Below are 13,207 nucleotides of genomic sequence, written 5' to 3'. Positions count from 1 at the left end.
TTACCCAGTGCTGATTGGGCCCCCGGAGGTGATACGGGTGATTAAAGGAGTTTTCATCTGTTCAGTTGATGTTCATGAGGTGGAACTGAGACAACCCTCAGTCCTTAACCTCACCTTCATCAGGTGTCTCCTTGCCAATGGAGGTAAAGCTTCCTCAGCCCCTATTGCCAAGATGAGCAACTGATAGTGAATTGCACAAGGACATAGAAGAGTTGGTATGCTTCCTTGGTTTAGATTGCTCATCTGAAATCCAGTCCAGTGCTCCTGTATTAATGTCGCATTACCTCAGTGGTTCCTTCAGACTCCTCCCTTACCTGCTCTTAAAGACTTAGAACCAGCGCTTTACGGCTGCCAGGTAAGTTGATTCTTCCTGAGCATAAAATAAGGTAACTTAACACTTCATCAAATGCTATTTTCTTGCATTAGATCATGCTTAACCTTTTTAGGTATTCCATCAACTACTCAATTCCACATTGCAAAATAGGCTTGTACAGTTATTTCTGGATTTCTGAAATTTGCCTACTGTGTAAACTTTTATTCTGCAACATGAGAATTTCAAACTTGTACCACCCTCAATTTCTCTGCCTTAATTAGGTCACAATGTTTGGTCTAAAAGGCCTTTATTATGGGTAAGTATACTAAGATTACATTTCCTAAATAATTTTCCTGGAAGTGATAATTGCCTCACTTTTGTTTGCATTGTTTTCTGTGTAGCTGTCACTAATTCTTACCAGATAACCCCCAGAAGGATTGTAAAACCCTCTGCAGATCATTTTCCTTCCTATATCGGCTGTCAGGTAATCTAACGATTCTCTCCCTAATCCTTGAACACCTTCCAGGACAACACACTTCCAAGAAGCTCTTTATTGGAACCCTGTCTTGTCTTCCTGTTCTAAGCCAGGCTATTTGCTTGTGTGAAACGATTCTCTCTTGATTGCCTGGGTTTAAAAATTGTAGGTTAAAAATTATCTCCATGTTTTGAAGGCAATTGCTCCCTTCTGGACCCTGTTGTTGCTGATAAGCCTAATGCTATTGTAGATGTATGATGCCAAATCCTTTGTTTATAACTTGGTTGCCTTCTACAGCTCTTAGGGTCTTTTATCTGCAGTGTTCTGAAATTTCATAATGTGCCTTTGTGTAGGTTTCTTAACATTCATTGTGCTGAGTGCTCAGTATTCCTTATCACTGAGAAACATCTTTCAGTTTAGGTAAATTTTCTCATATTTGAGAAATTGTTTCTTTGTTTTTGCTATATTTTTTCACCTGCCTTTTTATTATACTTTGTGGTAGACTTTTACCCACTCTTCATACTCCTGTACTGATACCAGTTTACATTTTGAAGAACTAGTTCCTATATTGTCATCTCCCCTTGAAGTCCTCTTGGTTCATGGATGAAATCTTTTGAAAAACTGTTTTGTTTGGCTTAATGTTTCCTTCAAATTCCAAACAGAAAAGTGTCTGGAAGTGTTACATTTGTGAGTGAGTCCCGAATCTATTTACTGGGGGTTGCTTAATGTCAGGATCTGTAAATCATTTCCCTAAGGTCTTTCATTTGTTGAGTTTCTCCAGAGAAAAACTGGGAACAAGAGACGAGAGCCAGAGTTCTGGGAAGGGCAGAGGAAGGCCTGATAGCATTCACCGTTCTGTGGAAAAAGTTTTGCTCTTCATAATTGTCTAGAACCTCCGTGGTTACACATCTTAAGCATTATAAACTCTAGTGTTCTGCCTGAGGAAGGACAGGTAACTGCCCAGCTGCCCTGGACAGAAGAGAGGCCCGTATGTTTGCTCATGTCACAGATGTTCAGGCAATGTCCACTTCAATCCTGCCTCACCCCTCCTTTCTACCTTCCAGGCATCTGGGGTTCCAAAGATGTCCTGGATTTCTGCGTCCTGAATCACTGCAGTTTATCCACTCAGCTAACCCCTTTTGCAGAGAGGCTGGCTGGGTTAAATAACCTTTCTGGACTTACCTGTAAAATACATCCACATTTTAGGTTAAGAGGATTGAATAAATTAATATGTGAGAAGAGAGCACTTCCTGCCATATAGTTAGCGTCAAATGTTACTGCTTGTCTTCCAAATAATGTGTTGACATACCTCATGGGAAGTCGTCTTCTGTTCTTTTGTTTTTTTGTGGGCTTATGCCTTTTTTAGCCTTTTACTGGTATTTAAGTAAGGTTTGAGGAAGGAGTAGGCATACACAGGATTAATTTTAACGAAGTCTTATTTTTTAGTATTAGCTTTATCAAAGCCCTAATCTTTGTCGGTGACTTTGGTTAACTCTACTAGGCTAATAGGAATTTCTCCCCCAGAAGCCACCCAATCACTTGATCTCTTCAGAAAGGCTAGCACTTCTCTACAGTGTCACACTTTCTATGGAAATCCCAGGATAGTGTAGTGGAAAGCGTTAGGGCTTGGAGTCAGAAATCCCAGCTCCCGCGTTTGCCAAGCCTCCATCCTGTTTCCTCTAATGTTAAAATGAGCCTTCCGCCACCCCACCCCAAGACAACCATTGTCTGGCACTCGGTAGGGGTTTGAGCTCGGGTTAGCGGGAGTAAGAGAGTTGGGTGCATCCATGACATTTTCTCCACCAAAACGCACTGATTCCAGCCCAGGTAACTAGTGGTAGGCCGCGCGGGTTAGCAGGCCTGGGGCCCTGGGGATCGAGCAACTAGTGCCCCAGTGGGAATGAGGTGAGGCCAGCTCTGCGCGCTCGGTCCCAGCTGCTCTTCTGCGGCCGGCCCGGTAGCTGTGAGCTCTGGGAACCGCTTGTGGAGAAGCCAGGTGCCCTCAACAAACATGGCTGGTGCGCTAGCGTCAGCCGCGGTCGGAAGGCCATGCTGCCGCCTGGGAATCGCGGGCACGGCGTCACCCGGCGCAGGACCACGTGATGCAGGACGGCCGCCCCCCGAGGCGGCGGCGCTCAAGCGGGTGGAGCAGCTGCGGCCGCTTGAGTTGGGTGGGGGCTGCGTGGCGGGGCTTCCGGCGGGTCCCAGCCTCGCGCGCGCAGATGCCAGTCTCCTCGTGCTCGCGGTCCTGACGCTGCCGGTGAGGAGGCGGGGTGGGCGGAGGAAGGGCTCGCGGCGCCCCTTCGAGGCCGGAGGGAGCTGGGCCGGGCCCGCCTGGCCGGGCAGGGATGGGAGGAGGGGGCCGTGTTGGCTGCAGCTCGCCTTCCGCCGCGCCCTCCGCGCCCTTCGCGCCCTGTGCCGGTCGCGCGGCGGTAGGAGCCGGAGCCTGCCGATCTGCCTGCCGATCTGCCTGCCGATCTGCCTGCCGATCTGCCTGCCGATCTGCCTGCCTGTGGACCGCGCAGGGCCAGAGGCCCGAGGCCCGTCCGGAAGTCCCCGCCGACCTCCGTGCGCCGCGGGCTGCACTCGTGGCGTTTACCTAATCTTCAGGCTTTTCCTTTGGAGTGGGGTAGGGACCCCGGTTGATGGGTTCCTTCGGTGTTTTAAAATACTCTGGTTTTCGTCAAATGCAGGAACGAGGCAGTGTAGATTCCTTGGAAGGTGTACCGTGTACCCGTGGAAAATCCCGAGACAGCCGGTTAAAGGAAGACCCAGTCATCAAGGAGGAATAGGTTAGAAAGCCTTAGTTGGTGTGGTCAATTTTAGGAGAGACACGCTTGCTTTGGACAGTTTGCCAAGCAGCTAGTCCGTGTGGGTATTTTTATTTTAATCGTTTTATTTTAAATTCGGAGTCAATATTTCTCTACAGCGCAACAGTAAGGTTGCTGATCAGGAATTCCTCATTGGCAGATTGCTGAATTACTGCATTTTAACCCCCATCAGGGCCATGCCATGGATCAAGCTTGCAGAAATGAAAATCTAAAGTGTATGCAAATACAGCAGACCTAAGAAAGTGTTCAAATGTATTGCTGTCATCCTTTCCCTAGCTGCTAGAGGAGGGAATTACTCCAAAAACAGACGTGCAGAAACCCAGGTTCATACATCCCACCTACGTAAATTTGTTGTTAGATTGAAGTTTTATAATCCTCAGTGAAGGATTGATTGCCATAGTTTTTGAGCACTGTTTCAATTTGCCTTGTTTTTCTTTTCATAGGGAAGGAATAATGTTGTCAGCATGTCTGCACACTCCATGCTCTGTGAACGAATCGCCATAGCCAAGGAACTGATCAAGAGAGCAGAATCACTTTCGAGGTCAAGAAAAGGTGGCATAGAAGGTGGTGCAAAGCTATGCAGCAAATTGAAGGCAGAATTAAAATTCTTACAGAAAGTAGAAGCTGGAAAAGTAGCTATTAAGGAATCTCATTTACAGAGCACTAACCTAACACACCTAAGAGCCATTGTGGAATCAGCAGAAAACTTGGAAGAAGTTGTTAGTGTTCTTCATGTCTTTGGTTACACAGATACCTTGGGGGAAAAACAGACCCTTGTGGTGGATGTAGTTGCAAATGGTGGTCATACTTGGGTGAAGGCCATTGGCCGGAAGGCTGAAGCTCTACATAACATTTGGCTAGGCAGGGGCCAGTATGGTGACAAAAGTGTCATCGAGCAGGCTGAAGACTTTCTCCAGGCCAGTCACCAGCAGCCAGTGCAGTATAGCAACCCTCACATCATCTTTGCATTTTACAACAGTGTCTCCAGCCCTATGGCTGAGAAGCTGAAAGAAATGGGCATATCCGTGAGAGGAGACATAGTCGCAGTGAACTCTCTGTTATGTCACCCTGAAGAGTTCCGACTGAGTGAGAGTGAATCGGATGATGAGGGCCCTGAACTTTTGCAGGTGACCAGAGTAGACCGAGAGAATATACTAGCGAGTGTTGCGTTTCCAACAGAGATTAAGGTCGATGTGTGCAGAAGAGTAAACCTGGACATTACTACTTTAATCACGTATGTATCTGCCCTCAGCTATGGAGGCTGCCACTTTATCTTCAAAGAAAAAGTGCTCACGGAACAAGCAGAGCAAGAGAGGAAAGAACAGGTTCTACCACAGTTGGAGGCATTTATGAAGGACAAAGAGTTGTTTGCTTGTGAATCTGCTGTCAAGGATTTTCAGTCTATTCTAGATACCTTAGGTGGACCTGGGGAGAGAGAGAGAGCCATTATGTTAATTAAACAAATTAACGTGGTGCCAGACCAGCCTTCCGAGCGTGCCTTGAGACTAGTGGCCAGTTCAAAAATCAATAGCCGATCATTAACGATTTTTGGGACAGGAGATACTCTAAAAGCTATCACAATGACTGCGAATAGTGGTTTTGTCAGAGCTGCCAATAACCAGGGTGTTAAATTTAGTGTGTTTATCCATCAGCCCAGAGCACTTACTGAGAGCAAAGAGGCTCTAGCCACCCCCTTAGCAAAAAACTACACAACTGAACACTAATGATAGCCTTTAAATATTGTCATGGAAGTGAGTGAGTGATAACAAAGACTGGGTCTTCCCATCTAAATTGGAAAATAAAAAGGCCTTAGTAAAAATAATACTTAGAACTCTCAAACCCATACAGTTGATTGTGTGTCTTGTCTGTAAATCATATAACCTAAAGTAGAAAAAACTTGAGAGACTTTATCAAACTATCTAAATTATAGCAATTACTTCTGTATAAGGCTTTTGGCTGTATGACAATACTTTTATTTGATTCAGTAGGGCTGCAGCCCTTTGCTGGTAATCCTATTTCGTGGAATACAGCTATACAGCATCTTGCATTAAAACTTGTTTTTCATTATATTGGTTTATCCATTGATGTGGGTTGCTGGGAGGTAATAGTTTATAATTAACTTTAGATTCTAGAGTTATGGCCATTATTAATGTAAAGAAACTTCCTGACAGTATTGCTATATGTTGGGCAGTCTGGTGGGTATGTTTACAAAGAATATATTAATATAGAAGAAAAGTGAATACTTGTGATTCAAGTCCCATGAATGCATTGATACACCTTTGTGAAAAGAAAGCCAACAATTGCACTACTGTAAACCTAGGATGTTTAAGATACTAATTTGAATAAATTGAAAGGAATTACCTGAAACACTGTAAAAGAATTCATATTTTACTTCTAAGTACAAAAAGCCCCATGTTGGAAGTATTTGAATTATGAATACTCCCTCTCTGTTCTTTTTGCAAGTGGCAGTTGACAATTGCATTACTTCACTATTGTGAAACGGTGGTATAGGAGATTCCATGCCTGTTGTATGGTTGTATGACACCAGTTGTAGTTAAAAATAAATCTTTATGTCCACATTGCACTAGGTGTTTATTAATTTGCAACAAAGCAAAATTAGCAATGTATATATTCACATTTAAAAAATTGGGAAATTGAGTTTTAGAGCTTAAGTATTAACATACGCTAGGTGTAGGAGCCAGTGTTAGAACTTTGATCTTGGGTTGCTACAGCCTGACCTCCTACTGTGCCAACTCTTCTCTTTGGTGAGAAGACAAACTCAATTTCCCACCACAGTGTTGGGGAAGTGGAATTTGATCGTAGAAGTACACAAACACTGAAATGAAATGCAAAGTTATATGGGGTGTTTACCTTTGGAGAGATTCTATTACTAAGTCCTCTTTACTTGGGGAAAGGCTGTGATTGGGGTTCCAGTTTAGTGTAGAGAGGAAAATTTAACTTGCATTACAACTGAAATTGTCTAGTGTTAGAAACTGGATTTAGGCCTTTTCAAGCACCTGTTAAGGTACTAATGTTCTTGGTACTGTCTATTGAGCAGCAGCATAATGGTTTGGTATAAAGGATGAATAATTAATGTTTGCTCTAAGGAATTCTTTATCTGAATTGGAGGTGAACAACTCCAGTATGCACTAAATTCTCTAAGATTATGCTTAAAATACTACGGGGACACTAAGGGAGTAATTTTTGAAATGCGGTCAAGATGTCAGTTACATTTGAGAATTGGTGTGAGATTTTACAAGTGCACAGGGAGTGGGATTGGAAAGATAACAGAAGTGTGAAAACGAGTGTCTGTTCAGAGGCCAGGCTTGTGGAGATAGTTTATAAATCTTGAAATGAAGCCAGAAGAGTAAATGAAGTCTGTCTCTGAAGAGCTTGGCGTTAGAGAGCCACTGGCAAATTTTCAAGAAAGGTTGGGTCATGCATGATCAGATCACTTTACGGAAAAGAGCAAAAACCTGTAGTGTGGGGGAAGCATTAAAGGAAGGAAGGTTGGGATTATAGTGGCCTTGGCTGGAGCAGTAGTGATGGAATGTGAAGGTTTGGGTATATACTGGATTTGCTCAAGGCAGAATTGACATGGTATTTATTTTATAAACATTTGTTGAATGCTGTCATGTGCTTTCAAGGAGTAGCTGGAAGAAGGAAGATTTCCATCTCCACCCACTGTGGATGGATCCCTAAGAGCTTGCTTCTTTGATGACTAGAATGTGTACAGCCAATGCAATCTTCAAGGAAGCTACCTTCTAAAGTGGCCACAGCTGTGGTATCCTCAGTGACAATTATCTTTTTCCAGACATTCGGGGATTCCTAACAATACAATCAATAATGCAAGCAAGAGATATGGACAAGTAGTGGGATGCTGGGTCTTGGAATGTGAAGTAAGACAGTGTCTTGTCTAGAAATACATACACACAACCTACACATATATCAAAAGATCTGCTTCAGCTGACTACCAATATCAATTGACAAAGATAAAAAATGAGAGTAATAAAAAGAAAGAACTTCCAGTTAAAAACTATTAAGTTGAAGGACTCACATAGTTACAAAGCAAAGCAAATGTCCAAAAAATTATGAAAGTGAAGATATATAAAAATTACAATAATGACTAGAAATTGGAATGATGGGGAAAAGAAAAGCATGTTAAAAAATCCTCATCTTAATTTAGAAGGGGAGTCAATAACAAGTTTATAAGTGTTGCCATTGAAAAATAGAGCAATGTAGTTTTAGGTATCAAATAGGAAATGGAAGTAGTATAAGTTAAACCAAACTGAATCACTTTCAAATGAGGGGCAAGAATGGAGAGTAGACACAGTCCATATAGGAAAAGAAGTCAAAGAAATTCTCTAGAAAGCTTAAACACCAGAAAGTATAAAACGAGAGACTTGTAAGGCCAAGAAGGGTATAGAATAGTTGTGGAGAAAATTATAGGTAAATACACTACATTACTGTTTTTATGCATTTGGAAATATCAGTGAAATATGAGTGAGACTTGAGGAAGAAATAGAAAAACTAACCAGTAGTTATCGAAAAAGTTGTCTTATTGAGTTGTTAATCACCTCCAAAAATTGCAGGCCCAGTGAGCTTCAATAGATAAATTTTTGCTTACTTTCATATTTCAAGTAATCTCCTGGCTCTAAATAGAATGGAACATGGTAGTAAGTGGGGTGGAAATATTTAGTGCAGTGACCTGTGGTGGTCCCTTTACTCCTGTTGCCCTGCTCCAAGATGAGAACTTTGGCAAGCTCCTGGTGAAGGACTGGAGCCCAGGTCTGTAACTTACTTTATGTAATAGTAGCTTGGTTGTCTCAGGTCGTTAACTGTATTGGGAATGTTTTCAAATTCATCTTATGGAATATAAACATACTTCTGATACTAAAACTCAACAAGATACCCTAAAACAGAAAGCTGCAGCAATATTTCAGCTGAAGAATGTGTATGTACCAACATTCCAGATAAAGTGGGTCCCAGGGAAAGAACCCCTCACCTTGTGGGAATCATGTTCCTGAGTGGATGAAAGGCTGAGATGAGTCCCCAACCTTAATATTAGGGTCTTAGGGACTAAGTAAGCTCCATACTGGGATAAAATCAGAGGCATCATAAGACCTGAGGTCAGAGGTCATCCCAAGACTCCTGCAGGAAACCAGTACTGTTGACAGGCTGCAGCCCCAAAAGAGACTCTTGTAAACATTTCCTAGGAGACAGCAAGGATCCTAGTGGCTCCAAGAAGAAGAAAATAAGTCTGAGAGAAATCAAGCCCAGCCTGTGCTCTGGTTTGAGTACATGGCACCGGTCTGGACTTGGGGACACTTTAGTTTCTCAAGCCTCACAGAAGCCAGTGGAAAAATGAAGCTTCGCTTGGATGAGCTTTCAGTGAGACATTGTAAAAACCTTCCACCACCAGTGAGTCAGCAACACAAAAAGTTCCTCAGTATTGGGATCTTTGATGTGTTTTCCCATGTATGTTCTTTAAAAGGAATAATTCAAAGTGGTAGATGGAGGCTAAAATATCATCTGCAACAACACATTGCCTATAGCTAAATTGGAGGATGTGTTTGAATGTGCAGCAAATGGGTTGAACCCCAGAATTAGGCAGATGCTACCCACCTGGTCACAGGTAGTACTGGCCACGTGACAGGACAGCTTGTCTGCTCAGAGTTGCAGAGAGCACGTCACCCATGGGAAACTTGTTCCCAAGAGGAAACGGGGCAGAGATGAGCCAAGCATCCTAGGTGGTCCCCTCCAATTCAGCAATCACGTAAACGACTGTATTCCCAGACGTGGAGAAGGGCCAGGAGTGTACTGGAGGGAAGGAACCCCCTGCCTCTGCTCTCATGAAAACCAGAGGAGAAGAGGCACTTCCCTTTCTACATAAATAAAAATGGTTAAAAAGGAAAGAATACAGGCAAATGGACTTCTTGGAATAGAAAAACTCTCCCTAAAAGTGAAAGCTCAGAAACAAGTAAGTTTTTATGGATGGAAATGACAGAAAATCCAAGAGACTGAGACATGGAGACTGAGTAGGAGGGTCAACAAGAGTACAGCAAACTGGGCTGGCCCTCTGGGGGCTGGGGACACTCGAGGCCTCACTCTCCCCATCTTGCATTTTTCCCAAAGCGCCCAAATTCCTTGCTGATGATACCTGAGTGGAAGTCTGTTAGTGCCGTCTCCTCCTCCACCTTTTTCCTGGCTTAATGTGGGTGATAGCAAGGCTTGATAGCTAATGAGCATAAGAGCAGTGGTAGAATTGGGGAACTCACCATGTTTTCATTCTGAAGGAAAGAATGCTATGAGCATGAGAGAAAGGCCAAGGGAATCTTGCACACGTTGGCGCTGACTCCCTTGCTTGCCCCCGAACTTCTTGCTGTGTAAAACAATAAAACCCCTATTTATTTAAGCCACTGTAGTTGGTTTTTCCATTATTTCTGACATGCAGAATTATTTGTTCCAAAATAAGAGAATAGACAGAATGCGAAAAATGCAATAAATGCATTTTTCAAATATACAGATGAACAATTAGAAAAGGAGCACTCACATACCCACTCAGGCTGAGAGTATAATTTTCACTTGTTTGCTTTATCTAGGTTTTTCTTTTGCTGGAACATTTGAAAATAAGCTATATACATCATGATATTTAACTTATATATCTGTCATTATTCAGCTCTAAAAAGAACATTTTTTTAATACATATGATTCCATGAGCACACCTAATAAAATTAACAGTCATTCTGAACATCCTGAATGCCTGGTCTGAATTCAGAAGTCAGGGGACTGTCAACCAGGGTCCAATCAAACAGTAGGCATTGCATCTGGATTTAATGTTGCTTAATTCTCTTTTAATCTAAAGCATTATCCCCCTCTTCTTTCATAACTTTGACTTTTGAAGATACCAAGACAGCTGTTTTATGGAATACCCTATATTCTTGATTTGTCCAGTTGTTCTAGTGGTAAATTGCATTTCCTGTAAACTAGAAATGAGATTCAAAGGCTGGATCTACTTCTGATTAAACATTTGGGGCTGAAATTTTATAGGTGTTCTTCATTTTGCATTACACCAGGAGCCATATAGCATCTGGTTGTTCCACCATTAGTGATGTTGAGTTGTGTCCCTGAATATGAAGCCAGAGCTTTCCATTCCAGTTCTGTTTTTCCCCTTGGGACTAGCAAGTTAATTAAATTATACTTTTGCACCAGTGTGAATGTTCAATTCTCCATTGCCCTCTACCTAATGATTACAGCACTGGTGATTATAACCTGAATCAATAATTTCATTCAGAATAACAAAATGGTAATTTCCGAGATTCTACCATTACTTTTACACTTATTAGCTATCATTCTTCTGCAAGGAAGAGCTTTCCTTTTGAACTGGGGCCTTTTGACATATCCTTAATTCCTTCCCTGTAATTAATGATTTTTAGAGTAAGGGGTTGATGTAATAGTCACCTCTAATAACAACAATAACTTTTTTGGAGGGATATTCTGTTTTGTGAGTGCCATATTAGACTTATGAATTTTTATATATTCAATTGTGCCCACTTCAATTACACTTCTTTTTTGTTAAAATACTTAATTTTTTACTATGACAATTTTTTTAGAGCAGTTTTAGATTAAAAAAAACTGGAGAGAATAAAGGTCCAGAGATTAATAAAGTATAGAGACTTCCCATATACTCTCAGTGCCCCTGTGCATACAGCCTTCTCCCAACAAACATCCCCCACCAGAGCGGCACATTTGTTACAATTGATAAAACTGCCTACACTGACTCAACAAAATCACCCAAAGTCCATAGTTAACATCGCTCTTCACTCTTGGTGTTGTGCATTCTACATGTTTGGAAGAATGCGTAACTAGATTACCCATCTAAGTGTTTACAAGACTAAAGATGCTCTGTGCTGTGCCTATTCAACCCTCTCCCCTCCCCTGCTTGAGTAAGTACTGATATCTTTACTGCTTCCATAGTTTTGCCTTTTCCAGAATGTTATATAGTAGGAATCATCCAACCTTTTCAGATTAGTTTAATTTATGATTTCTCCATGTCTTTTCATGAGTTGACAGTTTATCTCCTTTTAGCACTGAATAATATTCTATCGTTTGGCTATACTACTTTATCCATTCTCCTACTGAAAGACACCTTGGCTGCTTCCAAGTTTTGGCAGATATAAATAATATAAAACATACACGTGCAGGTTTTTGTGTGGATCTAAGTTTTCAACTCATTTGGGTAAGTAACAAAGAGTGTGATTGCTGGATCACATGGTAAGAGTATGTTTTGTTTGGTGGCTGTACCATTTTGCAATCCTACCAGGAATGAATGAGAATTCTTCTTGCTCCATATTCTCACCAACATTTGGTGGCACCAGTGTTCTGGATTTGGGCTATGCTAATAGGTGTGTAGTAGGATCTCATTGTTTTTAAATTTTCATTTCCCTGATGACATATGATGTGGAGCATCTATTCATATGTTTATTTGACATCTGTATTGCTTTGGGAAGGTGTCCATTAGGTGTTTGGCCCATTTTTTAATCAGGTTGTTTGTTTTCTATTGTTGATTTTAAAGTGTGCTTTGTAGATTTGGATAATAGTCCTTTATGGGATGTGTCTTCTACCAATATTTTCTCCCAGTTTGTAGCTTCTTTTCTAATTCTATTGATACTGTCTTTTGCAAAGCACAAATTAAAAAAAAATTTTTTTAATGAAATCCAGTTTATCAGTTATTTCTTTCATGGATCATGTCTTTGGCATTGTATGTAAAAAATCATTGCCATACTCAAGGCCGTCTAAGTTTCCTACTGTGTTATGTTCTAGGAGTTTTATAGTTTTGCATTTTATAGTTAGGTCTGTAATCTATTTTTAGTTAGTTTTTGTGAAGGATGTAAAATCTGTGTCTAGATTCATTTTTTTGCATGTGGCTGTCCAGTTGTTGAGCATGATTTGTTGAGAGACAATATTTTCTCCATTGAATTGCCATTGCTCTTTTGTCATGAAAAGATGCTAAATATTACTAATCATCAGGGAAATGCAAATCAAAGCCACAATGAGATATCACCTCACATCAGTAAGAATGGCTTGTATAAAAAAAAAAGAATTAAGTGTTGGCAGGGATTTGGAGAAAAGGAAATTGGTGCAGTCACTGTGAGAGGCAGCATGGAGATTTCTTAAACGAAATAGAAATACCAAATAACCTAGGATTCCACTGATGGGAATTTACTGGAAGAAAATGAAATTACTAATCTGAATAGATATATGCACTTCTATATCTATTACAGCTTTTTCTACAGTATCTAAGATATGGAAGCAACTTAAGTGTCCATAGACAGATAAATGCATAAAGAAGATGTGGTACATATATACAATGGGATATTACTCAGCCATAAAAAAGAATGAAATCTTGCTATTTTGTGACAACATGGATGGACCTAGAGGGTACTATGCTAATAAAAGAAGTCAGAGAAAGGCAAATACTATATGATTTCACTTATATTTAGAACATAAAAAGCAAAACAAACAAACAAAACAGAAATAGACTCACAAGCACAGACAATGGACTGTTGGTTACCATAGAGGAGAAGG

The 13,207-nt window shown here is 41.2% G+C and overlaps 1 protein-coding gene across 3 annotated transcripts; it reads left to right on the top strand.

The window, feature by feature from the left end:
- The first annotated feature begins 2,891 nt into the window (after positions 1–2,891).
- C6H7orf25 (chromosome 6 C7orf25 homolog) lies at positions 2,892–6,201 on the top strand. 3 transcript variants are annotated; one of them, XM_017662679.3, is made up of 2 exons: positions 2,892–3,048; positions 4,063–6,201. In XM_017662679.3, the coding sequence occupies exon 2, from the start codon at positions 4,084–4,086 to the stop codon at positions 5,341–5,343; it is 1,260 nt and encodes a 419-aa protein (XP_017518168.1). In that variant the 5' UTR covers positions 2,892–3,048; positions 4,063–4,083; the 3' UTR covers positions 5,344–6,201. The 3 variants fall into 3 exon arrangements, with proteins under 3 accessions (XP_017518168.1, XP_017518167.1, XP_017518166.1); XM_017662678.3 differs by lacking the exon at positions 2,892–3,048 and adding an exon at positions 3,290–3,417; XM_017662677.3 differs by lacking the exon at positions 2,892–3,048 and adding an exon at positions 3,426–3,580.
- Positions 6,202–13,207: the final 7,006 nt, after the last annotated feature.

The sequence above is a fragment of the Manis javanica genome, chromosome 6 (genome assembly GCF_040802235.1).
Source record: "Manis javanica isolate MJ-LG chromosome 6, MJ_LKY, whole genome shotgun sequence".
Taxonomy (NCBI): Eukaryota; Metazoa; Chordata; class Mammalia; order Pholidota; family Manidae; genus Manis; species Manis javanica.
Note: the sequence above shows the minus strand (reverse complement) of the source record. Positions and strands in the feature narration are given on the sequence as shown.

Excerpts from the sequence above, each read along its gene's own strand:
- C6H7orf25 (XM_017662679.3), top strand. The coding sequence starts at position 4,084 with ATGTCTGCACACTCCATGCTCTGTGAACGAATCGCCATAGCCAAGGAA.